A 26,534-nucleotide genomic window follows, 5' to 3' on the forward strand; every position below is an offset into this window, starting at 1 on the left:
TGAGCGCCTGAGACTCCCCACAGTTGCAGGGAAGCTGAACAAACCTGTAAATTCAGCCTTGGAGAAAAGGCAAATCTTACCTGGCAGTCTTGAGATGTTGCAAAGGTAACTACAAGGATGGAGCCTTTATCCAGAAGGTTATAAGCATAGAAGGGACACCATTTGGGCCCATTGTGTCAGTGCTGGCTCCAAAACAATCCCAAACTAGCCCCACTGCCCAATTTATGAATCAGTTTTACCGTACCTTCAATTAATGCCCTGGTTTGGTTTTTCTTTAGCTGGGATACTGAGCTAGAGATGCTTCGCAATGTTCTGGTGAAAACTACCCTGGATGGAGCTCCGAAGGTGACTTCACCCACCCCAGGTAAACCATCGCTGTATTGTGTCTGATTTGTTCATGGGGAAAGGGTCAACTGTTTGGGGTGAACTTTTAAAGAAACAAGTTAATCTGTGTGAGTTATCACAAGTATTCTGCCTACTTCCCTTTATGGAATAGAGGGTCAGGGCTAAGCCTGATTTGACTTGGTGTCTCATTAAGACACAGAGTTTAGGTGATTCTCGGGATTCTCATGCTAGCTGGCTGATTGCAGCTGCTGCAGAACTTGAGATACTCCAATTCCTCTGGTCTATGGTGGGAATTTAACCAGACGTCCTGCTGGGAATTGTGTGTGTCTGGATATTGGGAGATATTAGGGCCATGTTTAGCTGTTCATTGTGACATGTCCTGATGGAGCCCCTAAGAACAGCTCCTTCAGGAGATGAGGGGATTGAATGAGGGAGCAGGGAAAGCAGATACATTCAGCCTGCCCTAATGTGCAGACACATACTAGGTATTGGATGTGACTCAGTTGGTAGCACTCTTGTTGGATTTAGGTTGGGGAGTTCACATCCAACTCAAACTAAGGCCCTTACTCTAGACTGACAGTCCAGCGCAGTACTGAGGGTGTGCTGCACTGTTGGAGGAGCCGTCTTTCGGATGAGACATTAAACCGAGGCCCTGTCTGCTGACTCAAGTGAAAGGTAAAGATCACACCCCACTATTTCAAGAAGGTCAGGGGTGGCCTTTGTGCCCTGGCCAACATTAATGCCTCAACCAACATCACTAAAAGAGAGTATGCAGTCATTTTTACATTGCTGTTTGTGGGATCTTGCTGTGCACAAATTGGCTGCCTTGTTTGCAGAATTACAACAGTGACGACCATTCAACAGTGCTTCATTGGCTGTGAAATGCTTTGGGATGTACCGCAGTGCAGTAGTAACGCAAATACTTTCTTTAAAGTCATGACCTCTTCAAGAGAAGTTCTCATTCCTGATATGTTTCTGTGGATTGTATTTTGTGTGGAGCTATTTGGTGAGATGATTGCAGTTGGTGAGGTGTTTACCGAGGAATGCTTGCCACATAAGTTTGTTTAAAATAGAGCCCAGAGTTTATGGACTTGAACTTTGCCATTAGTTTAAACAATGTCCCCAGTCCCCCCCATGCACTTTTACTGAAAGAGCTGTAGCAAGCCTGAACAAGTGTATCATGCTAACAGTAGGAAAATGACGCAGTGAAGCCTCTCTGAAGAGCTTGATGATGATGGTGCAACAAGTGAAGTTATGACAGAAATCCAAATTGGACTGAACCGGGGCGTTAGGTAACCAGGCTTCAAGGGATTTTTTGGGAGAATGTTCCAAGCTTTGGAGGCATATCTGAAGGATGTGCAGCCAAAGGTGGAGTCACACGAAGTGGGCACATCAAAGAATGTAGGAGCAGCACACACTGCCCCTGGAGTCTGATCTACCATTCAATAAGATCGTGACTGAAGTTCTGCATAAACCCACTTTCCCACCCAATCCCCATATCCTTTGAAAAGAGCCAGAGATGGAAGGACGAAGGGAATGAGTTTGCAGGGCTGTGGGTGGCTGACTGAAAATACCGAACTAAAGAAGATCAAGACCGTGGCTGGGTTTGTGGATGAGGTTAACGAAAATTAAAACCTCTTTGCTGTAGAGTCCTCCTGCTCCTAGATTGAGAACCAGTCTGTTATTTGCCCATGTTTTTTTCCCTTCATTCACAGGATGTGGGCTTCGCTGGCTGAGCCAGCATTTATTGCCCATCCCTAGTTGTCCTTGAGAAGGTGGTTGTGAGCCGCCTTCTTGAACTGCTGCAGTCCCTGTGGTTTAGGTACGTCCACAGTTCTGTTAGGGGAGGGAGTTCCAGGATTTTGACTCAACCACAGTGAAGGAATGGTGCTATATTTCCAAGTCAGGATGGTGAGTGACTTGGATGGGAACTTCCAGGTGGTGGTGTTCCCATCTATCTGTTGCCCTTGTCCTTTTAGATGGTAGATGTTCGTAGGTTTGGAAGATGCTGTCTAAGGAGCCTTGGTGAATTCCTGCAGTGCATCTTGTAGATGGTACACACTGCTGCCACTGTGCATCGGTGGTGGAGGGAGTGAATGTTTGTGGATGGGGTGCCAGTCATGCGTCCTGGATGGTGTCAAACTTCTTGAGTGTTGTGGGAGCTGTGCTCACCCAAGCAAGTGGAGACTATTCCATCTCACTTCTGACTTGTGGCTTGTAGATTGTGAACAGGCTTTGGGGAGTCATGAGGTGAGTTACTCCTTGCAGGACTCCTAGACTCTGACCTGCTCTTGTAGCCACAGTATTTATATGGATAGGCCTGTTCAGTTTCTGGTCGGTCGTAACCCCCAAGATGTTGATCGTGGGGATTCAGTGATGGTAATGCCATTGAACATCAAGGGGCGATGGTTGGATTCTCTCTTGTTGGAGATGGTCATTGCTTGACATTTGAGTGGCGCAAATGTTAATTGCCGCTCGTCAGCCCAAGCCTGGATGTTGTCCAGGTCTTGCTGTATTTGGACATGGACTGCTTCAGTATCTGAGGAATCGCGAATGACACTGAACATTGTACAATCATCAGCGAGCATTCCCACTTCTGACCTTATGATGGAAGGAAGGTCATTGATGAAGTAGCTGAAGATGGTTGGGCTGGGGACATGTGTGTGTGCACAGAATGCAGTATAAAGAAAGACTTGCATTTATATAGTACCTTTCATGACCTTGGGATGCCCCAAAGTGCTTTACATCTGACAAAATTTATCTGAATTTTGTTCTCTGTTATAATGTAGAAACCACAGTAGCCAGCTTGTGCATATAAGCTCCCACAAATACCAATGTTACTAAGCAGATACCTGTTTTTGACTGAAATTGATTGAGGAATATATATTGGCCAGGCCATTGGGGGTAACCGCCCTGCCCTTCTTCGAAATAGTGGCTATGAGATCTTTCACTTTTCACCTCAGAAAGTAGATGGGACCTTGGTTTAATGACTCACCTGAAAGACAACACGCACCTCTGACAGTGCAGCATTCCCTCAGTACAGTGCTGGATTGTCAACCTGGATTATGGGCTTTAGTTATGGAGTGGGACTTAAATCCACAACCTTAATGTCTCATCTGAAAGAAGAAAGCAGGTTTATCTAGAGTTTTTGATTCTTTCAGCAGAAGCACATTGCAAAGCAGGCTCTAACTGTGCTTTTCATCCAGGGTTAAGTGTATATTAACCTTCGGCTTGCTGTAGTGGTGTGCCTAAATGAACAAATATGCAGGCATGCTGCACCGTGCATTGCTCTTGGAGAGGGGTTAATAGGAGGTTTGATGGAGATGTTCAAAATCATGAAGAGTTTTACTGGAGTAAATAAACAGAAACTTTCCACTGACCAAAGGGTCAATAACCAGAGGGCATGGAATTTCAGTAATTGGCAAAAGAATCAGAGGGAAGCAAGTTATATGGTCTGGGACTCACTGCCTGAAAGTTTGGAGGAAGCAAATTTAATTTAATTAAATATATTGGATAAATATTTGAAGGGGAAAATTTGCTGGAATAGGGGGGAGAGTGCAGGGGGAGTGGGGTGTGGTAGCTTGCTCTTTCAAAGAGCTGAATTACCTCCTTTGCTGTATAAGGGGTGGACACAGCAGGCCATGGGTTTCTGATGATGCTTTCTGTGATGAACTTCTACCAGCATCTGTAAGTGACAGATACAATACCTAGGTGCCGAGACCATAGCTCCAATCTGTTTGGTACCTGACTGGTCTCTGTAACTGGGGACATTAGGAAATGTGGCCTGTGAGATTGTGCCTGGTATCTGTGCCAGCTGACGAGATCATGTCTGGGTATCTTGGGGCTGATGACAGCCTCAGTTTTTGTGGTCCATTGTGCTGATAAGACTTCCACTCGCACCTCCCCTTTGTGATTCAGCTCCCAGACCTCTACATAATACTCCACTGTAGAGTTAATTTAGAGAGAAAAGATTTGTGTCTGTGCTCATTTACTAACATAATTCCAGGATGCTGACCTGGAAATAGCCTTCCCTTTCCAGTAATATAATGAGAATCCTGCTGTATGTGAGGATATAAAAAATAAGGATGAGATTGATCTGTTTCAATTGCCGTTCTCCTAACCAGCAAGGTGTAACTGATAGAGGTGTAATTGGGAACCTGTGTTCACCACTGCTTCACCTCTCAATTCCTGCCGTTAAAGGTCGGATACAGTTCCACGTGTAATGGTTGAGCTCTCCTACTTCATCTAGTGGACATTATTCATCTGCGATCCTTAACAACAATTGTTGCTCGGGTAACAACGTTTTCTTTACTGGAGAAGATCATAAAATGCACAGAAGGAGGCCTTTGGGCCCATCGTGAATATGCTGTCCTTTTACAGAATCATCCAATTATTCTCACTCCCCTGCCCTTCCCCTATAGCCCTGTAAACTTTTTCCCCTCGAGTATTTATCCATTTCTCTTGGGTGTTAACTATTCAATTTGCTGAATAGGTTCTGAAGGATAATCTCACTTCTTTAAAGGACCTTGAAATTTGGATGAGCACCTGTAGGGAATAAAATTGCCAAATTGTGGGAAAACAGAGGGAATGGGAGTAGCTAAATTGCTCTTGCAGAGAGCCAGCGAGGACTTGATGGGCTGAATGGCCACCACTTGCGCTATAAGTGTTCTGAAATTCTAGAGAGAGCCATAAGAGTAAATCTCACTTCAGTGGGGGTGCGAAACAGCCCTCTAGTGGTGAAAAGTGCTGTTAACTTTAAGTCAGCAAGTTATTTTAACTTGGAACCATGTGCATATGACCAAGGATAAAATTCACAAACTCCAAGCAAGGTTAGAGCTGAGAAGAAAAACCAAAAATCACCCCCGCCCCTCTCCCAACATGGGATAGTGAAACAGGTTCCCCGGGTACAGTTGATTTGGGTTAGTTGACCTTTTAAAAAAGGAGCTAGTTTGGTTTCTGTTGAGAATGAGCATTCAGGTTTCAGAGATACAAGGCAGAGTTGTGAGCTTGGTGTTCTTTGAAGTAAGGGCTTAATGCATGTTGGGCAGGGACCAAAGGATTGGCTCTGCATTTGTATCTCCTTGTTTTTTAAATATAACTTTAATTAAAGTTGAGTGCACACCACTTGGCAAAGATTCCTTTCTGTTTGGGGTAAGTAGTTACGCTATGTTTCTTTTCTCTTGCGAAGGTTCCAGAGTACTTTGCATTTAATTAATTTATTTTGAAGTGCTGTTGTGGTTATGCAAGCAGACTGAGCAGCCATGTGCATGTGGCAAGATCCCACAAACAACAAAACAAAGAACAGGAAACGCTGGAAACACTCAGCAGCCAGTTCAGCATCTGTGGAGAGTGTGATGAGATATTTTAGGTGCAACCTTGATCTGAACTGCACAACGTGTTTATCACAGTACTGTAAATAGAGGGATGAATGTTGGCCAGGACCCAAGAAGAACATCCTACACTTTAAGTGCTGCCATCCAATCGCTACCCTCCTTCTGAGCAGGAGGTTTTTCCCAGTTGCTCTTTCTCAGGACTCATGGATATAAATCTTTGAAGGTTACAAGACAAGCTGTTAAAAAAGCACATGGAACCCTTGGCTTTATAAATAGAGATATAAGAGTGCACAAACAAAGAGCAACTATACCTGGTGTTTATACATCACTGGTTTGTTAACATTTGTTAAAGTGCACCACACTTTAGGAAGGATGTCAAGGTCGCCTGGAGAGGGTGCAGAATAGATTTACTAGAATAGTACCAAGGATGAAGGAATTTAGTTATGTGGAAAAGCTAGAGAAGCTGGATTGTCCTTAGAGGTTAGAGGGAGATCGAATGGTGGTCAAAATTATGAAGGTGTTTTTCAATTCTTTCATGGGATGTGGACAATGCTGGCACTGTCCATCCCTAAATGCCCTTGAACTGAGTGGCTTGCTGGGCCGTTTCAGAGGGCGGTTGAATGAATCATATTACTGTGGCTCTGGAGTCCCATGTAAGTCAGAACAGCTAAAGACGGCAGATTTCCTTCGGTAAAGGGACAGCAGTTTTGTTGTTTGTGGGATCTTGCCACATGCACATGGCTGCTCAGTCTGCTTGCATGGCCATGACTGCACTTCAAAATAAGCTAATTAAATGCAAAGTACTCTGGAACCTTCAATGACCTCTTTGAACCAGATGGGTTTTTGGAACAATTGATGATAGTTGTCATGGACACCATTACTGAAACTTTATATTCCAGATTGATTAATTGAATTTAAATTCTACTAGTTGCCTTGGTGGGATTTGAACCCATGTCCCCAAACCATTAATTTAAGCCTCTGGATTACTAATCCAGTGCCACTATCACTGTACCACACATTGCTGGATTGACTTGATAATGTGAAGTGTATTTTTTACTCATCTCATTTTTCTTTCTGACCTTAAGGTAAACTATCTCCAGTGAAACAATCCCAGCTACGGAACTTCCTTTCAAAAAGACAGACTCCGCCTGTGAGATCCACTGCACCAGGTAACAAGTAAACCTCTCAGGGGAAATGGCCAATTTTTAATTGTAACTGTGTAAGGGGAGTGGAAAAGGACTCAGTTGAATCTGATGGGTCAGTGGAGCTACAGCAAATTCTGAAACAGAAAATGCTGGAAAAACTCAGCAAGCCTGGCAGCATCTGTGGAGAGAGAAACAGAGTGGATGTTTTGAGCCCCTATGACCCTTCATCAGAGCTGTAGCTTCAGAGCAAATTCTGTGCTGCTACTGAGCACCATAAGTGGGAAACTCAATTTACAGCTGCACCCCCCCCCACACCCATATTTCAATAGGAGAATAACTTATGTTGGCCAAAAAGTGACAACTTTTAACCATTTGGATTAATGTCAATGACAGCAACTTGAAGGCTCTGTTCATTTTGGGCAGAAGCTTTTGAGCTTTCTCAATAGTTCACGTCTTGTAATGTTTAATTACCCTTTGTCTACTTTAAGCTCTTCTAATTCCCACTTGTGGTGTGGGTTTTGATTTCGTGTTAAACACTGACTGCAGTGCAATAAATAAAATAAAGCTTGCAGTCAGAGTGGAGAAGGAAGCAACTGGGCAACAAGTCACTCAGCAGAAGGAATATTCTTGTTAGACAGTGATAGCGCTACCCAATTGTAAAACCCATAGCATGTAACACTGTTAAATATTGAGGGCTGTACTTTCATTTCAGCCTGTCCTGTCTCTTAACGAAAACACACCCTGCTATTCTCAGGGAGGTCATCGGTTTCATGCCATTTTCTCTTCCCCTGCAGCTAATCTGTCCAGGTCAGCATTTATATCACCTAAATGTTTCGGAGAGTTGGAAGACATGAGCCATATCTCTGCTTCACTGCGTCTGGATCATGAAGGTCTTCAGGCTGAGGAGCAGGAGACGGCGCCTTCGTTCAAACATGCTCCCATCACGAGGCTACCCTCGTTTCCACCAGCGCTGATCACCGCGCATTCAACACCTTATGGCAAACCTCAGCCTGCCGGAGCTCCCATTCCCAGCACAGGTAAGAGTGTGAAGTAAGAATTCTGCTGGCCAAGGTACTGTCATAGCAAAAAAAGAACTTGTAGCCTTCCACTACATCAGGATGTCCCAAAGCGCTTCACAGCCAAGCGTTGTAAAGTAACCATTATATGGAAAATGGGGCAGTCAGTATGAATGCAGCAAGTTCCACAAACAGCAATGAGATAAATGACCAGATAATCCAAAACAAAAACAGAATTACCTGGAAAAACTCAGCAGGTCTGGCAGCATCGTCGGGGAAGAAAAGAGTTGATGTTTCGAGTCCTCATGACCCTTCAACAGAACTGAGTGAATATTAGGAAAGGGGTGAAATATAAGGTGGGAGGGGTGGGGGGGTGGAGAAGTGGTGGGTGGGTGGTGTGGTTGTAGGGACAAGCAAGCAGTGATAGCAGCAGATAATCAAAAGATGTCACAGACAAAAGAACAAAGAGGTGTTGAAGGTGGTGATATTATCTAAATGAATGTGCTAATTAAGAATGGATGGCAGGGCACTCAAGGTACAGCTCTAGTGGGGGTGGGGTGGAATAAGACTAGCAGGGCATACAAGATTTTAAAATAATGGAAATAGGTGGGAAAAGAAAAATCTATATAAATTATTGGAAAAAACAAAAGGAAGGGGGAGAAAACGGAAAGGGGGTGGGGATGGAGGAGGGAGTTCAAGATCTAAAGTTGTTGAATTCAATATTCAGTCTGGAAGGCTGTAAAGTGCCTAGTTGGAAGATGAGGTGCTGTTCCTCCAGTTTGCGTTGGGCATCAATGGAACAATGCAACAAGCCAAGGACAGACATGTGGGCAAGAGAGCAGGGTGGAGTGTTAAAATAGCAAGCGACAGGGAGGTTTGGGTCATTCTTGCGGACAGACCGCAAGTGTTCTGCAAAGCGGTCGCCCAGTTTACGTTTGGTCTCTCCAATGTAGAGGAGACCGCATTGGGAACAACGAATGCAGTAGACTAAGTTGGGGGAAATGCAAGTGAAATGCTGCTTCACTTGAAAGGAGTGTTTGGGCCCTTGGACGGTGAGGAGAGAGGAAGTGAAGGGGCAGGTGTTGCATCTTTTGCGTGGGCATAGGGAGGTGCCATAGGTGGGGGTTGAGGAGTAGGGGGTGATGGAGGAGTGGACCAGGGTGTCCCGGAGGGAACGATCCCTATGGAATGCCACCGGGGGCGGTGAAGGGAAGATGTGTTTGGTGGTGGCATCATGCTGGAGTTGGCGGAAATGGCGGAGGATGATCCTTTGAATGCAGAGGCTGGTGGGGTGATAAGTGAGGACAAGGGGGACCCTATCATGTTTCTGGGAGGGAGGAGAAGGCATGAGGGCGGATGCGCGAGAGATGGGCCGGACACGGTTGAGGGCCCTGTCAACGACCGTGGATGGAAAACCTCGGTTAAGGAAGAAGGAGGACATTTCAGAGGAACTGTTTTTGAAGGTAGCATCATCAGAACAGATGCGACGGAGGCGAAGGAACTGAGAGAATGGGATGGAGTCCTTACGGGAAGCAGGGTGTGAGGAGCTGTAGTCGAGGTAGCTGTGGGAGTCGATAGGCTTGTAATGGATATCGGTGGTCAGTCTATCACCAGAAATTGAGACAGAGAGGTCAAGGAAGGGAAGGGAAGTGTCAGAGATGGACCATGTGAAAATGATGGAGGGGTGGAGATTGGAAGCAAAATTAATAAATTTTTCCCGACGAGAGCTTGAAGCAGCACTGAAGTAATCATTGATGTACCAGAGAAAGAGTTGTGGGAGGGGGCCAGAGTAGGACTGGAACAAGGAATGTTCCACATACCCCATAAAGAGACAGGCATAGCTGGGGCCCATGCGGGTACCCATAGCCACACCTTTTATTTGGAGGAAGTGAGAGGAGTTGAAGGAGAAATCATTCAGTGTGAGAACAAGTTCAGCCAGATGGAGGAGAGTAGTGGTGGATGGGGATTGTTCGGGCCTCTGTTCGAGGAAGAAGCTAAGGGCCCTCAGACCATCCTGGTAATTCAGTTTGTACTGTTGCTTGAGGGATAAATATTGCCCTGAGAGAAGACCCCTTCTCTTCAGGATAGTACCATGAGATCTTTTACATCACCTGTGAGATGAGATGTCTTGTATTGTTTTCATATATTAACCTTTTTAGATGTGAAGTATCATTTGTGTTCCAGTTGAAAATCTAATGCAAGTTTCATAATGTTTGTAAAAATGGCACTTTAAGTTTTATTGAACATGGGGTGGATTGTACTGATATAGAGGGTATATCGAATCACAGCCAATCATTGGCCAAGGAAGAGCGTCCCTGGAACATTGTGTCTGTGAGACGTGTTTAGTTAGTACTGCTGGCTTTGGCTTCCCTTACTGTGACTTACTTATAATAGTTACTTTCCCATCTGCCTCCTATTGAGTTTTGTAGAAGTGACAGTCTTAAATTTATGATAGCATCTTTCACCATCTTGGGATGTTTTAATATAGTGTACAACCAGTTGAGTAGTTTTGAAGTGTTGTTGCTGTTGTAATATTGAAAACGCAGCAGCCAATTTGCACACAGCAAGTTCCCACAAACAGCAATGCAATAATGACAAGATAATTTTAGTGATATTAGTTGAGCCAGGACCCCAGGGAGAATTTTTATTTTTTCTTTCATGGGTTGTGGGCTTTGCTGGCTGAGCCAGCTTTTTTTGCCCATCCCTAATTGCCCTTGAGAACGTAATGGTGAGCTGCCTTCTTGAACCACTGCAGTCCATATAGTGTAGGTGCACCCACAGTGCTGTTAGGAAGGATTTTGACCCAGCGACAGTGAAGGAACGGCGATATATTTCCAAGTCAGGATGGTGAGTGATTTGGAGGAGAACTTCCAGGTGGTGGTGTTCCCATGTATATGCAGCCCTTGTCCTTCTAGATGGTAGTGGTCATGGATTTGGAAGGTGCTGTCTAAGGGGTCTTGGTGAATTCCTGCAATGCACCTTGTAGATGGTACACACTGCTGCTACTGTGCATTGGTGGTGGAGGGAGTAAATGTTTGTGGATGTGATGCCAATCAAGTGGCCTGCTTTGTTCTGGATGATGTCAACTTCTTGAGTGTTGTGGGAGCTGCAAGTGGAGAGTATTCCATCACACTCCTTCCTTGAGTCTTGTAGATGGTGGACAGGCTCTGGGGAGTCAGGAGGTGGGTTACTCGTCGCAGGATCCCTAGCCTCTGACCTGCTCTTGCCGTCACAATATTTATATGGCTAGTCCAGTCAGTTTCTGGTCAATGGTAATCCCCCACCCCCCCGGATGTTGATAATGGGGGATTCATTAATGGTAATGCCTTTGAATGTCAAGGGGCGATAGTTAGATTATCCCTTGTTGGAGATGGTCATTGTCTGACACTTGTGCGGCGCGCATGGTACTTGCCACTTGTCACCCCAAGCCTGGATATTGTCCAGGTTTTGCTGCATTTGGACATGGACTACTTCAGTATCTGAGGAGTCGCGAATTATGCTGAACATTGTGCAATCATCAGCGAACATCCCCACATCTGACCTTATGATGGAAAGAAGGTCGTTGATGAAGTAGCTGAAGATGGTTGGGACGAGGACACTACCCTGAGGAACTCCTGCAGTGATGTCCTGGAGCTGAGCTGACTGACCTCCAACAACCACAGCCGTCTTCCTTTGTGCTAGGTATGACTTCACCCAGCGGAGAGTTTTCCCCCTGGTTGCCATTGACTCCAGTTTTGCTAGGGCTCCTTGATGCCACACTCGGTCAAGTGTGACCTTGATGCCAAAGGCAGTCACTCTCACCTCAACTTGGGAGTTCAGCTCTTTTGTCCATGTTTGAACCAAGGCTATAATGAGGTCAGGAGCTGAGTGGCCCTGGCGGAACCCAAACTGTGCACCAGTGTGCAGGTTATTGCTAAGCAAGTGCCACTTGATAGCACTGTTGATGATCCCTTCCATTACTTTACTGATGACCGAGAGTAGACTGATGTGGTGGTAATTGGTCAGGTTGGATTTGTTCTGCATTTTATGTACAGTACATACCTGGGCAATTTTCCACATAGTCGGATAGATGCCAGTATTGTAGCTGTACTGGAACGGCTTAGTAGGAGCTTGGCAAGTTCTGGAGCACAAGCCTTCAGTACTATTGCCAGTTTATACCCTTTGCACTATCCAGTGCCTTCATCCGTTTCTTGGCATCACTTGGAGTGAATTGAACTGGCTGAAAACTGGCATCTGTGCTGCTGGGGACTTCCGGAGGAGGCTGAGATGGACCATCCACTTGGCACCTGGCTGAAGATTGTAGCAAATACTTCAGCCTTATCTTTTATACTGATGTTCTGGGCCCCCTCCATCATTGAGGGTGGGGATATTTGTGGAGCCTCCTCCTCCAGTGAGTTGTTTAGTTGTCCACCACAATTCATGACTGGATGTTGCAAGACTGCAGACTTGGATCTGATCCGTTGGCAGTGGAATTGCTTAGCTCTGTCTATCACTTGCTGCTTATGTTGTTTGACATGCAAGTATTCCTGTGTTATAGCTTCACCAGGTTGACATCTCATGTTTAGGTATGCCTGGTGCTGCTCCTGGCATGCCCTCCTGCCTTCTTCATTGAACCAGTGTCGATTCCCTGGTTAATAGTAATGGTAGAGTGGGGGATATCCTGGGTCATGAGGTTACAGATTGTGTTTGAGTACAACTATGCTGCTGCTGATGGCCCACAGCGCCTCATGGATGCCCCACAGCGCCTCATGGATGCCCAGTCTTGAGTTACTAGATCTGTTTGAAATCTATCCCATTTAGCACGGTGGCAGTGCCACACAACATGATGGAGGATATCCTCAATGTGAAATCAAGACTTTGTTTTCCCCACAACGACTGTGCGGTGGTCACTCCTACCGACACTGTCATGGACAGATGCATCTGCAGCAGGCAGGTTGGTGAGGATGAGGTCAAGTATGCTTTTCCCTCTTGTTGGTTCCCTCACCAGCTGCCGCAGACCCAGTCTAGCAGCTATGTCGTTTAGAGTTCGGCCAGCTCGGTCAGTAGTGGTGCTACCGAGTCACTCTTGGTGATGGACATTGAAGCCCCCCACCTAAAGCACATTCTGCGCCCTTGCCACGCTCAGTGTTTCCTCCAAGTGGTGTTCAACATGGAGGAGCACTGATTCATCAGCTGAGCGAGGGCGGTACATGATAATCAGCAGGAGGTTTCTTTGTCCATGTTTGACCTGATGCCATGAGACTTCATGGGGTCCAGAGCCATATGTTGAAGACTCCCAGGGCAACTCCCTCCCGACTATATACCACTGTGCCCCCACCTCTACTGGGTCTGTTCTGCTGGTGGGACAGGACATACCCGTTGATAGTGTCTGGGACATTATCTATAAGGTATAATTCTGTGAGGATGACTGTCAGGCAGTTGTTGACTAGTCTGTGAGACAGCTTTCCCAATTTTGGCACTAGCCCCCAGATGTTAGTAAGGAGGACTTTGCAGGGTCGACAGGGCTGAGTTTCCTTTGTTGTTTCCGGTGCCTAGGTCAATGCCATGTGCTCCATCTGGTTTCATTCCTTTTTTGTGACTTTGTAGTGGTTTAATACAACCAAGTGGCTTGCTAGGCAACCACGTTGCTGTGGGTCTGGAGTCACATGCAGGCCAGATCAGATAAGGACGGCTGATTTCCTTCCCTAAAGGGCATTAGTGAACAATTGACAATGGTTTCATGGTCATCATTAGACTTTTAATTCATTGAATTCAAATTCCACTATCTGCCGTGGGATTCAAACCCAGGTCCCCAGAGCATTACCCTGGGTCTCTAGATTACTAGTCCAGTGACAATACCACTACGCCATACCTCCCCCAAACTCTCCTTTGGAATAGTGGCTGTGGAATCTAATACTACCACCCCAGAGGGCAGATGAGGGCTCGGGTTTTAATGTCTCACCTGAAAGACGAATTTGCAGTGAAATGGATTGTTTCTCAGTTATGCACAGCACTTCTGCTGTGTTATCCTTTAGACTGTGCCAAACAGCACTGTAGTGGGACACTCATCTAAGTTTGGGAAAGATGCACTGTTGTATCTGCCTGTTTTTTTTAAAGCTGTGGCAACATGAAAATTGGCGTTAAACTTCTTAGTCCACACACCAGTTCTTGGAGGTAATCTGGCATTTATGCTAATCAGCTGCTCTTATTCAAATGGGGCATCAAATTCTGACTTGATGTTAGAACAAAATAATGTCAGTAAGCCTAAAAAGAGGAAGGATTTATTATGTGACTTTGCAGCATTAGGGTTGGCTTGCTTGATTTACCTGAGGTTTTGAGGTAATTACAGCTTTCGTATTTTGATTCCTCTGTTTTGAAACAGGGTTTCCGATTAACTAGTGCTAACTCTTCAGGAATTCTGCAATTCTAGTTTAACTGGCAATAAAAATATGCACTTCCAAACAGGCTCAAGAATCCAGGCCATCTCACTAATCTCCAAATGGCCACTAAATCTGGCAAGTAAAACATGGCTGTGGGAGTGGGAGGAGGATTACACGAGGATTGGTACAGTTGAGGGTTACTTGATTTAGTGTAATTTCATAAATGTTATGAACATAACTTAAGAAACGGGAGTTGGAATAGGCCCCGTAAAACCTGCCAATAAGATCACGGCTGACCTTTCTCAGTAGCATATTCCCGCATTATCCCTTGTTGATGACATCTTAATTATATACACAGATACACAGGTGAAAGGCATTGGTTAACTAAGTACTTAGAGCACTTATAAAGAGAGACTGCTGGGACACTGGGGCTGGTGGTAGGTTGGAAGCAGCCATATGTAATGTTGCATTGTGTGAATAAACCTATTATCTAAGAAATTATGAGTGTCTAGTTTCATGCTTCAGCGATTGGGTTAACATCCCTATTCTGATGAAAGGTTGACCTGAAGCATTAATTTTGTTTCTCTCTCTCCAGAAATGATGCCTGACCTGTTTGAATGTTTTCAGCATTTTCTATTTTTTCCCCCCATACCACTTGATTTCCCAGTGTGCCAAATAATCTATCGATCCTTGCCATGAATATACTCACTGGCTGCGCACCCATACATCTCTGGGTAGACAATGCCAAAGATTCAGACCCTCCCTCCCCAAATGAAGAAATTTCTTCTTGTCTCAGTCCTAAACCCCTTATCCTGAAACGATGACAAGCTAGGGAAAACAGCATCTCAGTATGTACGGTTCATGCTATCTGAGATTTGAAGGTGCCAACCCATCTTTAATGTAGATTGCTAAATGGTTTTTGTTCCCCTTTCCTGAACCATTAGACAACATGGAGAGGTCTCGGGATCGACAGAATGCATAAAGATGAGGTGCAAATAGTTTGCATTATTAGGACCGTGCAGGAAACTTCAACTCTTGGAATTGGAGTGCGAACATCTTGCTAAGGACACGAAAAGCAGCCCTTAGTTGCTGCTGTTTAAAAGTTGAGGTGCCCAGGAACGTTTATCAAAAGATTGTATGATGTAAGAATGGGAGGGAGGATGCTACAGCCAAGGAGTCATCAGTCAATGCCAGCTCACCCTTTTCTTCACTCCCATCATACTCAACTGCATCTAATTGAAATGGAATAGACATCTTCCTTACAGTTAGAAACAGTGCCAGTGTGTCATCCTGCAACAGTCAAGCTTTTACAATTTGTAATTTAAAAAAATGGTGACTTAAAGCCATGGATGTTTGATTCAGGAAGAGCAAGCTAGCAGCAGTAAAGCCACATTTCTGCTTTTGTTACCTCCAGTCTTGGCTACTCCAATGCTTCCTTTGCAACCTCCCATCTTTCGCCCTCAGTGATCTTCAGTTCATCCAAAAGTCTCCTGCCAGTTTCCTGACTCACTGAATCCCATTGACACCTGGTTCAACCAAGCCTCAAATTTTAAAATCCTCATCTCTGTGTTCAAATCTGTCCACGTCCTCACCCCTCTCTATTTCAATGACCTCTTCCAGCCCTAAAATCATCAAGATCTCTGTATTCCTCCAATTCTGGCCTCTTGTGCATCTCTTGGTTTCTTTCAGGGTGGGCTTTTTATGTCTTTCTCTCTCTCTCTTTTCAAACACCCCTTGAAACCGACTTCTTCGACCAAGCTTTTGGTCACTTGTCCTAATATCTCCATATGGGCTTGGTGCCAAATTTTGTTTGATAATGCTCTTGTAAAGCGCCTTGGGACATTTGGCAATGTTAAAGGCGCTATATAAATGCAAGTTGATGTTGAGCAGGTGGGGAATTTCATAACTTTACACAGATGGCTTCTCAAAAATGTTTTTTTATTTCCTACCATCCACCTGCCCATTTCCATCAGTTCCAAAATCAACGGGTAAGATGGTGAAACATGGAGTACCAGCTGCCGAGAAGCCAGCCACCAGCCTTCCAGCTGCCCAAGCCGCTGCTCAAGCAGCTTTCCGGAGACAGATGACCAGTCAGACAGCAGGTAACTAAATCACTGACTGTAACTGGCTGTGAGGGGGTGGGCGCAGCTGATACACACCTTGGATTGGAGTTCGATCATTTTTAAAAAAAGCAAACTCCATGCTCCAGAGATGCCGCCTTTTGGGATGAAACATTAAACCGACACCCTGCCTGCCCCTTCGTGGGTGTAAAAGATCCTGTGGCCACTATTCCGAAGAAGAGGAGAGGAATTATCCATGGTATCCTGGCCAATATTCCAAACCTAAATTATTTTAAAAATAAACTACTTAACTGGTCGTTATCACATTGCTGTTTGTGGGAGCTTGCTGTGCACAAATTGGCAGCTGTATTTTCTACACTCTCAGACGTACTCGATTGGCTGCAAAGTGCTTTGAGGTGTCCTGAGGTCATGAATGGCACAAAATAAATTTGTTTTTTTTCATAAACTTGACACCTGTTCAGTGGTGATAGAGAGGGGATGTCAAGCTATGACCCGAGGACCCTTTGCAACCTGACCCTCCGTTTCTGCCTCTTGCTCATTGGGTTTGTCCTGCCTGAAATGTTGTGGGTCCCTGAGATTTTGCAGGGGGCTGTAATTGTATTGCCTCATCGTTGAATCTTGATGTTCTGCTTTAGGATTTATCCATTCCGTTTGCAAATTAATGGAACTCATGCTCTCTGTGACACTTTGAGGGTTCTTGTCTTTTCCCCAAGTGGCAGTAAAGCCAAAAAATCAGGGACACTGCCGAACTACAGGAATGCATAAGTGGTCTTTGGTCAATAGGCATGATGGGGGAAGATGACCAAAACTTATGACTTTAGACCAATGACAATGTTTCATCACTGCACTGCCAGTTGCCTCAAATATGCAATCCCTAAAAACTTCTAAGAGATTGTACAAAATTTTGGCCTTAGATGAGGGTCCACCTTACACTAAATGTGAAGGGTCAGAGTGGCCGTTGCCAATGTAGAGATGCTTAGTTTCAAAGTTGTTAGACAGTTGAAAAGTTCAGAAAGATGGAACATAAGTTGCAAAATCATCTGATTTGTAACCTCCTCGTAGCATACAACGACAGCTTATGTTTGTGTGGCACCCCTTGACATAGCAAAATATCCTCAGGTGCTTCAAGAGCGTAATCAGACATAATTTGACACTGGGTCTTGTGAAGAGACTTTGGAACAGATGACTAAAAGCTTGGTCATAGAGAAAGGTTTAAAGGAGTGTTGTAAACGAGCAGAGAGTGGTAGAGAGGCAGAGGGTTTTGGGAGGGAATTCCAGAGCTTAGGGCTTAGGCAGTTGAGGGAGCAGACACTTGTGGTGGAGTGATTAAAATGAATAATGTGCAAGAGGCCAGAGCTGGAGGAGCACGGGTATGTTAGAGGGTTGTATGGCTGGAGGAGGTAGCAGAAATAGGAAGAAAGGTGAGGCTTTGGCTGGATTTGAAAACATGGATGAGAATTTTAAAATTGAGACATTCCTCGACCAGGAGCCAGCGAAGGACACTTTGGGGCAGCTGTTCAGATATGCTGTATGTGAAGTGTAAATTGGACTTGCTTTGGCTTAGGTGCAGGCATGTATCTACGAAATAGACATCTTTATAACTTAAGCATGGTGTAAGAGTTTTCTAACATTGTAACCTTTTAAATCTGTTCCATTAGAGACAGGAAAAGGGTATTTAATTGAGAAATAGTGGTTTATTTTGAAATTGTTTTTTGTTAAATTTAGTTCCAAGTGCTGCCCTCACAGAACCAGAACAAAAGGAAGCTGCCCCACCCATTGGTGCTCAATTCCTGAAAGATACAGGCTCGTCTCAGAATCTACTGACTGTCTGGTGAGTAGCAGCATTTACCATTTGGAGAGATGGAAGGAAATGCAAGCTATTGTTCATCAGAGGTGAAACCTAAATGCTTCCCTTTGCAGAGTCGATGGGAATCAGGGTGAAAACTCTCCACTTGTTGGAGTCATACCTAGCACAAAGGAAGATGGTTGTGGTTGTTGGAGGTCAGTCATCTCAGCTCCAGGACATCATTGCAGGAGTTCCTCAGGGTAGTGTCCTCAGCTCAGCCATCTTCAGCTGCTTCATCAATGGCCACCTTTCCATCATATGGTCAGAAGTGGGGATGTTCGCTGATGATTGCACAATGTTCAGCATCATTCGCGCCTCCTCAGATACTGAAGTAGTCCATGTCCAAATGCAGCAAGACCTGGACAATATCCAGGCTTGGGCTGACAAGTGGCAAGTAACATTTGCACCATCCAAGTGTCAGGCAATGACCATCTCCAACAAGAGAGAATCCATTCCTCGTCCCTTGATGTTCAGTGGCATTACCATCACTGAATCCCCCACTATCAACATCTTGAGGGTTACCATTGATCAGAAACTGAAGTGGAATAGCCATATAAATACTGTGGCTGCAAGAGCAGGTCAGAGGCTGGGAATCCTGCGATGAGTAATGCACCTCCTGACTCCCCACAGCCTGTCCACCATCAACAAGACACAAGTTAGGAGTGTGATGATATACTCTCCACTTGCCTGGATGAGTGAGCTCCCACAACACTCAAGAAGCTTAACACCATCCAGGATAAAGCCTGCTTGATTGGCACCACATCCACAAACATTCATTCCCTCCACCACCGATGCACAGTAGCAACAGTGTGTACCATCTACAAGGTGCACTGCAGGATTTCACTAAGGCTCATTCTATAGCACCTTCCAAATCCATGACCACTACCATCTAGAAGTTCAAGGGCAGCAGATAGATGGGAACACCACCACCTGGAAGTTCCCCTCCAAGTCACTCATCATCCTGACTTGGAAATATATCGCCATTCCTTCACTGCCGCTGGGTCAAAGTCCTGGAACTCCCTTCCTAACAGCACTGTGGGTGTACCTGCACCACAGGGACTGCAGCGGCTCAAGAAGGCAGCTAACCACTGCCTTCTCAAGGGCAACTAGGGATGGGCAATAAATGCTGGCCCAGCCAGCGAAGTCCACATCCTGTGAATGAATGAAAAAAGATACAGGAGGAGGCCATTCAACCCTGCTGTCTCTTGCATCCTCCAGATAGATCAGGGCAGAACTGTATTTTCACTCCATCTTATTCACCTTAGTTCCATAACCCCTAATAATCCTAGCCTTATCAACCTTAGTTTCGACTTTTTTAATTTTCCCTTTTGGGAGAGAGAATTCCAAATTTCCACTAAATTTCCAGATTTCTTCCTTTCAGTGAAGAAGTGCTTTCTGACATCACTCCTGAACGGCCTGGCTCTCAATTTAAGCTTCTGCCCCTTTGTTGCAGACTCGTCCACCAGAAGAAATAATTTCTGCCTGTCTACTCTATCAACTCCTTTATGATTATTTAAAATGTCCTTATCTTAACTCCAGCTTCCATCAAGGGACTATATGCCTCGTTTAAGCACCATCCTTGTAACTTAACTCCTTTAGCCCTGGTATCATTCTGGTAAATAATCTGCACTGCATTCCTTCGAAGGCCATTATATCCTTCCTGAGGTGTGGTGCCCAGAACTGCAGGTGTGCTCTAATCAGAGCTTTAAGCAACAATAATATAACTTCTGCCACTGCCTTTTCCACTATCTATTCCAACCCTGTTGAGGTGAAGGCCAACATTCCATTTGCCTTGTTAATTACCTTGTTACAGTGATAGTTCCCTAGCTTCTCTCTGTACACCTTAATGACTTTATTTCCCAGCTCTCTCTCTTTTAAGCAGCTCAATTGAATTTATAACTGTGGCCTCCTCACGACACTTTTTTTTGTGATATTATTTTCCTGGGATTTGCTGTAAACTGATTGAGCTCGAATCCTACAGCTCATCCCTTGTCCTGAGTTTTCTGTGTGAGAAGGGAAATAAAGAAAGTTTTCATTTGTATAAGTGCCTTTTACCATCATAGAACATCCCAAGGGGCTTTGCAGCCAATGAACTACTTTTGACTTGCCGTTATTGTTGTAGGAAAAATGGAGGAGCGCTCTTCCCCTTCTACCTTGTTCATTTCCTTCACTTTTCTTTGAACCTATCCAAGTGATCACCCTTGCATGCAGGAAGCCTAACCTAAATTTACACAAACTCTCTTCATAACCCTTGTCCCCTCATTCCAGGTATAATCCTGGTGAATACTCCTTGGACTCTTTCCAAGGCCTGCATAATTTTCCTAAGCTGGGATGCCAAACTGAGCATTTTAGTTCAAATAAGTTCTGACCCACATTCCATATAACTACTTTTTCACATTCCAAGCCTCATGCATCCCACTATGTAATTCGGATCTCGTTTCACAATGACCAGCCTTTAATGGCCTAAGCGCCTTGAGCCCTAAATTCTTTTCTTCACTTTCTCCCACCTTCCAGCCTCACGTACTACCCCTCACTGTTACCTTAAACTGCATGTGCCATGATTCCACAGGCCTGGCAGCGTCTGTGGAGGGAGAAATAGAGTTAAGGTTTCAGGTCTGTGACCTGTCCTTAGGACTGGTGAAAGTCATCGACCTGAAACATTAACTCTTTTTCTGTCTCCACAGATGCTGCTAGCTCTGCTGACGATTCGTAGTATTTTTTTTTCCAGATTTCAAGCATCTGCAATGTTTTGCTTTTGTATTGCGACATTATCCAGATGCAGGCTTCAACTCTCCCGTCCACCATACGATTTACTTCCAAGATTAAGATCATCCGCAAGTGAATGTAATCACCTCTGTTCCCAGCTTCAGTGTATTTGTAATACCAAATGAAATTTAGGGACACCATTTGTCAATGGTTGATGATCACTTTGTTTTCCTTGAGTCTAATTGACGTGTGGGTTTTGTACAATCTGACACATGCTTGAGCAGATTGGCAGATAGCTATATAATTGATGCACCTCCATCTAATAGCGGGATTGTCCAAACACTTTGTCGTTATGAGCTGTACAGAGGCATTCTGTGAATCTTAACGAGTGTGCTGGGGGATCCTGTATGCCAATTAGATGATGCGTAAAAGTTAATTTTATTAAATTCTAAATCCAGGGACCTAATTTGTTGGATGGTAGCAATTTTGCATATAGTTGCAAAGTGGACTTTAACTAGGATCCCCTTCAACCAGAACTTGGTGTGGCTCCAGTCTTATTTCCATCTGTGTGTGTCATTATAATTACTGTTCAAAAAGTAGGCTTCTATTTTCATATCTACATAACATTATCAGTTGTGCATGGGAATTAATAGCCTTTCTTGCTGGTTATTGCTATTGGAATGGGAACCCAGATGATTATATTAAACTAATATTAGTCAGTTTTTCTTTTGTTCAAGTAAAAAAACTCAACAAAAATTCATTGTTCTTTCTCTTTGTGAACTTGAATTGAGTCTGTGGTTTTCTCCATTAACTTGTTTAAAGTCAGGAATTTTCAGATTGAATGGTTTTGTTCTGCTATGGATGATGCTGCACTTTGCAAACTTGCCTTTAGGTGGCACCATTGCTGCTCTGGTTCAGGTGAGAATGACCAGAACACACCTGGAAAGGTGGAGCTTTTTTTTCAAACTGGCAGCAGGTGCTGGCAGTCTGGGGCAATATATTACATATGGCAATATTACACAGTACTTGCAGCGCAGAAACAGGCTATTCTGTCCTGCAGGTCTCTGCCAGTGTTTATGCTCCACATGAGCTTCCTCCCATCCCTCCCAATCCATTCATTGTACTGCCTCAATATTCTTTTCATAACATGGAGCCAAATCTCCACTATTGAAAAGGAAACATTTTCAGGGCTAAGGGGAAAGAGCAGAACTGAGCAGAGTTAATTGGCTAGCTGTACCAAAGAACCAGCACAAATGATTTGGTCCTGCCTGCGTGCTCATGCCCCTCCAGGCACTGTGGCACTACAGAATCTATTTAATTTTAAAATCTATCAAACAGTGCATATTTCTGTGCAGGTTTGGAGGTGAGCCACCCAGGCAGAATCCCAGTGTTAGGATTAGAAGGCAGATGTCCATGCAGTTTAATAGCCTGCTGGGAAAGCACAATTGCTATTGCTAATCTTCATAAGCCTACAATATATGCTTTAGTTAAGCTGTAAGCAGGGTTGTATCCTGATCCAGAGCAAATTAAATCTCTGGAGGATAAGAATGGTTTCACCTGGAATTAGTGTTAAATATAATGTAAAAAAAATGATTTGGAACATATCCTTTTCAAGGGCAATTGTTCTTTCATTTGTGCCAGTGCAGAACAAGGTAACTTTGAGTGCATCAATCCCTATTCATAGGAACAGGATGAGGCCATTCAACCCCTAGAACCTGTTCCACCATTCAATAAGACCATGGCAGAAGTGTCTGTACCTTAACTCCATCCGACTGCCTTTGCTCCATCTGCTTTTATACCCTTACCTAAAGTAGCTATTGATCTCTGATTTAAAGTGACTAATTGAGTCAGCGTCTACTGGTTATTGTGGGTGAAATGTTTCTTAAGTTCTCTGCTGAATGACTTCGCTCTGATAAAGTTATGTCTCCATGTCCTAGGCTTCCTCAGCAGCTGCACTTTATTGGCTTGGATGAGTATTTTTATGCAGTTCACTTTTTAAAACTCAGCAGATTCCATCACCTGTGCCTAAGTCAGAGAAATCTCAGACTACACAGATCAGCACATATCAGGCTCAAGAGCCTTGTTGACCATGGAAATTGCAGCTTCAGACTTGTCACCTTCATTACAATCCGTATCATTTTACTCCTCTACACCTGCTTCCCCTCCTTTTTTCCCCATCCCATTTGGCCCTGTCCCCTTCAGCACCCCCATTCACCTTCACCCCAACTCTTGCTGTCCCCCATCTCCTTCCTCTGTCTGCACTCTTCCCCCTACCCCGCTCAGACCTCATCCCCTCTCCCCCTACCCCACTCAGACCTCATCCGCTCTCCCACTACCCTGCTCGGACCTCGTCCCCTCATGTCTGTTCATTGCTATCAGTTCCTCTCACTTATATTTTTTTCAGTGTTGACCAGTACCCAGCAAGGGTGCAGTCTTTATCGCATGTCCACCTCTGCCCCGGTGATCTGCTCAAGCGCTGACTTCCATTTTTGAACTCTTGCAGAAGGAGCTCGCTTCCTGTCCACAAACCTTGTGTCCTGTTATTGCAAAATTCTATTGTACTTTACTGTCACCGTTTCCCGTTTGGTTTTACACTGGCCACTGCCCCAGTTTAATACTGCTCAGTGGCTTTGGAAGGGGCTGCTGAAGCCTTTCTATTTTATTTTTATATATGCTCATGGGCAATGCAATTTATTTGCAAATCAAATAACTCAGTAACAGGAGTTTGCAAACTGCGGAGTGATGTTTGGCACTACTCTGGCCGACTTGATAAATTGTGCCCTCCGTCTTGTCTCTCATTCTTGGCAATGATATATGAAATGTGCTGGTGATTGACATCATTAACCTGGCTTGAAATTGCTCTGCTGCATCAATAGCAATTTGCTTTTATAAAGTAAAATATCTCCAGGCACTCAAGAGGGCCGCCATCAGACCATATTTGACACTGAACCACATAAGGGGATTTTAGGACTGGTGACCAAAAGCTTGGACATTTTGGCAAGTTTTAAAGCAGCATTGCAAAAGTTGAGAGCGGAAATGGAGGTGGTTAGAGAGGAAAGGGTAGTGCAGAATGTGAACAGTGATTCAATTCAGTCATGAGGTGAAAATACCTTTTTGCTCTGATATGTGACTGTGATAATATTGTTCCCAGTAAGGAAAGTGTAATGCAACACTATCATTAACATTGGTGTTAATTGGAGCCCATTGGCACTGGCTCATGACATTGTTTGTCCTGGAAAATCTAGATATTTTTCCTTTTATGTGGTTTACCTCTCAGCAGGGAGTAGATTAAATTTCTGAGGGATTTGCCCGTCATAGGCTAGCCTTTCTGTGAAGCAAAGGGGAGTTGCATGCTGCTGAGATGTGAACTGCCAGACTGCCCCTTTAAGTGCACTACCAGTGCTGCCTGGCTTTATCCATGAAAAGTTAATGGAATTCTGCTGTATAATTCAAATCCTCTTGTCGACCAGTTGGGCAGTGGATGACAGATGCATTCAGCATTGATAGCTCAGTCCGTCATTACTGGCTCCCCTCACTCCCCCATCACTGACCTGGCAGCTCAGATCAAAGCTGGATGTGCTGTATGAATTAGTCCATCTAGTTCATGTGAATACAAATCTATCTAACTTCACCTTGAGAAGCAGAAAGTGGTCTTATTGTCAAACAATGAATGATATAGATATAAAATGCTTTATCATCGCCTCTGAATGTTGCACACTCAATAGATTACTTCTGAAATACAGGCACTGCTTTCCCTCTCTCCCCCCCCTCTCTCTCTCTCTCTCCGCATCTCTCTCTCTTTCCACCTCGCTCCATCCCCCCCAGCCCCCACGCTCCAACTCCACCCCCCACCCACCCCCTCCCTGGGCCCTTTCCCCCGGATACCCTCCCTCTCTCCCACCTTCTTTCTCTCTCGTGCTGTCCAATATTTTACTTGCCTCAACCAGCAAGCCTGCTTGTAATATCGCATCTAGTAGGTGATGCAACTATAGTCTCCATTATAGATTGTGTACATTATCAAAGGGAGCACTATCATTGCAATTCCCCTGTAGGGATATCTCTTTCTAATTGGTCAATCAACCTCTAGCCCTTCTAAAGCCATTTTGCTTGTTATATATTAGATATCTTTCATACAAATCCTGGAATTTTCAGTTGTTGAGGTCAAGGCTGATGAGCTTATAGTTGTTTGATGTGATGTCATCACCTTTGAATATGGGGACAGTTTTAAATGATCTAATTTGTCCCAGGGTTTCTCCATCTGTTCTTTACAAAATTGCTCTCTAGCCTTTTCAGCAGCCTTGAGGGGTATATTTATGTGACTGGATTTATTGGTTTTTAGCCCCATCATCTTGTCTGGAGCCTATGTTCCACTGTTTATCAAACCTTAGTAAGTGTTTAATGACTTCGGTATATGGTTAGTGTTCTGCTTGGCCGTAAAAGCTCCAAGAATTTGTCATGTAGCATGTTAAGAACCTCCTGTTCACCCTCTTGCTTAGCTCCATAAACTTAGGGTTTTAGCTCCTTGCCTGATTAACCACTCGCTCCTATAGTTTTTGAAGAATTTTTTGTCCTTTTTTAGCATTTGCTGCTTGGCTGTTTGCCAGTCTCCCTTGATATCCTGGAGTAATGGACAGTTCTGGGCACCATACCTTAAAAATCTTGAAAATCAGCACCCCATTAAACATTTGCTCCCTTCACCACCAACGCACAGTGCAGTGTGTACCATCTACAAGATGCACTGCAGCAACTCACCAAAGCTTCTTCGACAGCACCTTCCAAACTCACGACCTCTACCGCCTAGAAAGACAAGGGCAGCAGATGAATGAACACCCGCAAGTTCCCCTCCAAGTCGCACACCATCTTGAGTTGGAACTGCATCATTGTCCCTACACTGTCGCTGGGCCAAAATAGTGGAGCAAACTCCCGAACAGCACTGTGGATGTATCCTCTCAATGCATTTAGGGATGGGGAGAATACTGGCCTTGCCAGTAATGCTCACACCCAAGGACAGATTTTTTTTTATTTAGCCTTGGATGGAGTGCATCACAGATTTACTAGCATGATATTTGAACTCCAAAGGTTAAATTATGGGGCGATTTTATTCCCTTGAATATAGAAGGTTAAAGGAGTGATTTGATTGAAGTTTTCAAAATATTAAGAAGAACAGAATGGGTAGATAGATTTCCCCTTGTTGTGGAGTCTAGGACTAGAGGGCATAGCCTAAAAATTAGAACTATATCTTTCAGAATTGAAATTAGGAAACACTTCCACATGCAAAGGGTGTTATACAAAGCTATTAAGGAGTATCATACTTGAAGGTAGCGGGACATATTGAGAGAATAGTTGGCCAAACAAATGGGATCTTGGACTTCATAAATAGAGGTATTAAATACAAAAGTAATGAAATTTTGTTGAATCTTTATAAAGATCTGGTTAAGGCCACAGCTGGAATATTGTGTCCAGTTCTACTCACTCAAGAATGTGAAGGTCCTTGAGAGATTGCAGAGGAGAGTTGCCAGAATGGTTCCGGGGTAGGGGATTTTAGCTACAAGCTTAGGCTCGAGAAGTTGGGGCTGTCTCTTTGTAGCAAAGGAGATTGAGGGGAGATTTGATAGAGGTGCACATGATTTATAGATTTCGATAAGGTAGACAAAGAAAAGCTGTTCCCATTAGCTGATTGTACAAAGACTGGGGACCCAGATT

At 44.4% G+C, this 26,534-nt stretch overlaps 1 protein-coding gene across 1 annotated transcript in view; it reads left to right on the forward strand.

Annotated features, from left to right (window-relative positions):
• Positions 1 to 26,534, forward strand: part of nup214 (nucleoporin 214) — a 121,892-nt gene that overhangs the window by 45,505 nt on the left and 49,853 nt on the right. The window contains exons 20-24 of the mRNA XM_041194465.1: positions 279 to 364; positions 6,764 to 6,847; positions 7,618 to 7,860; positions 16,172 to 16,300; positions 18,005 to 18,110. Coding sequence (XP_041050399.1) covers positions 279 to 364; positions 6,764 to 6,847; positions 7,618 to 7,860; positions 16,172 to 16,300; positions 18,005 to 18,110 — 648 coding nt within the window. The remainder of the gene's footprint in view (positions 1 to 278; positions 365 to 6,763; positions 6,848 to 7,617; positions 7,861 to 16,171; positions 16,301 to 18,004; positions 18,111 to 26,534) is intronic.

Source organism: Carcharodon carcharias, chromosome 8 (genome assembly GCF_017639515.1).
Source record: "Carcharodon carcharias isolate sCarCar2 chromosome 8, sCarCar2.pri, whole genome shotgun sequence".
Classification (NCBI taxonomy): domain Eukaryota; kingdom Metazoa; phylum Chordata; class Chondrichthyes; order Lamniformes; family Lamnidae; genus Carcharodon; species Carcharodon carcharias.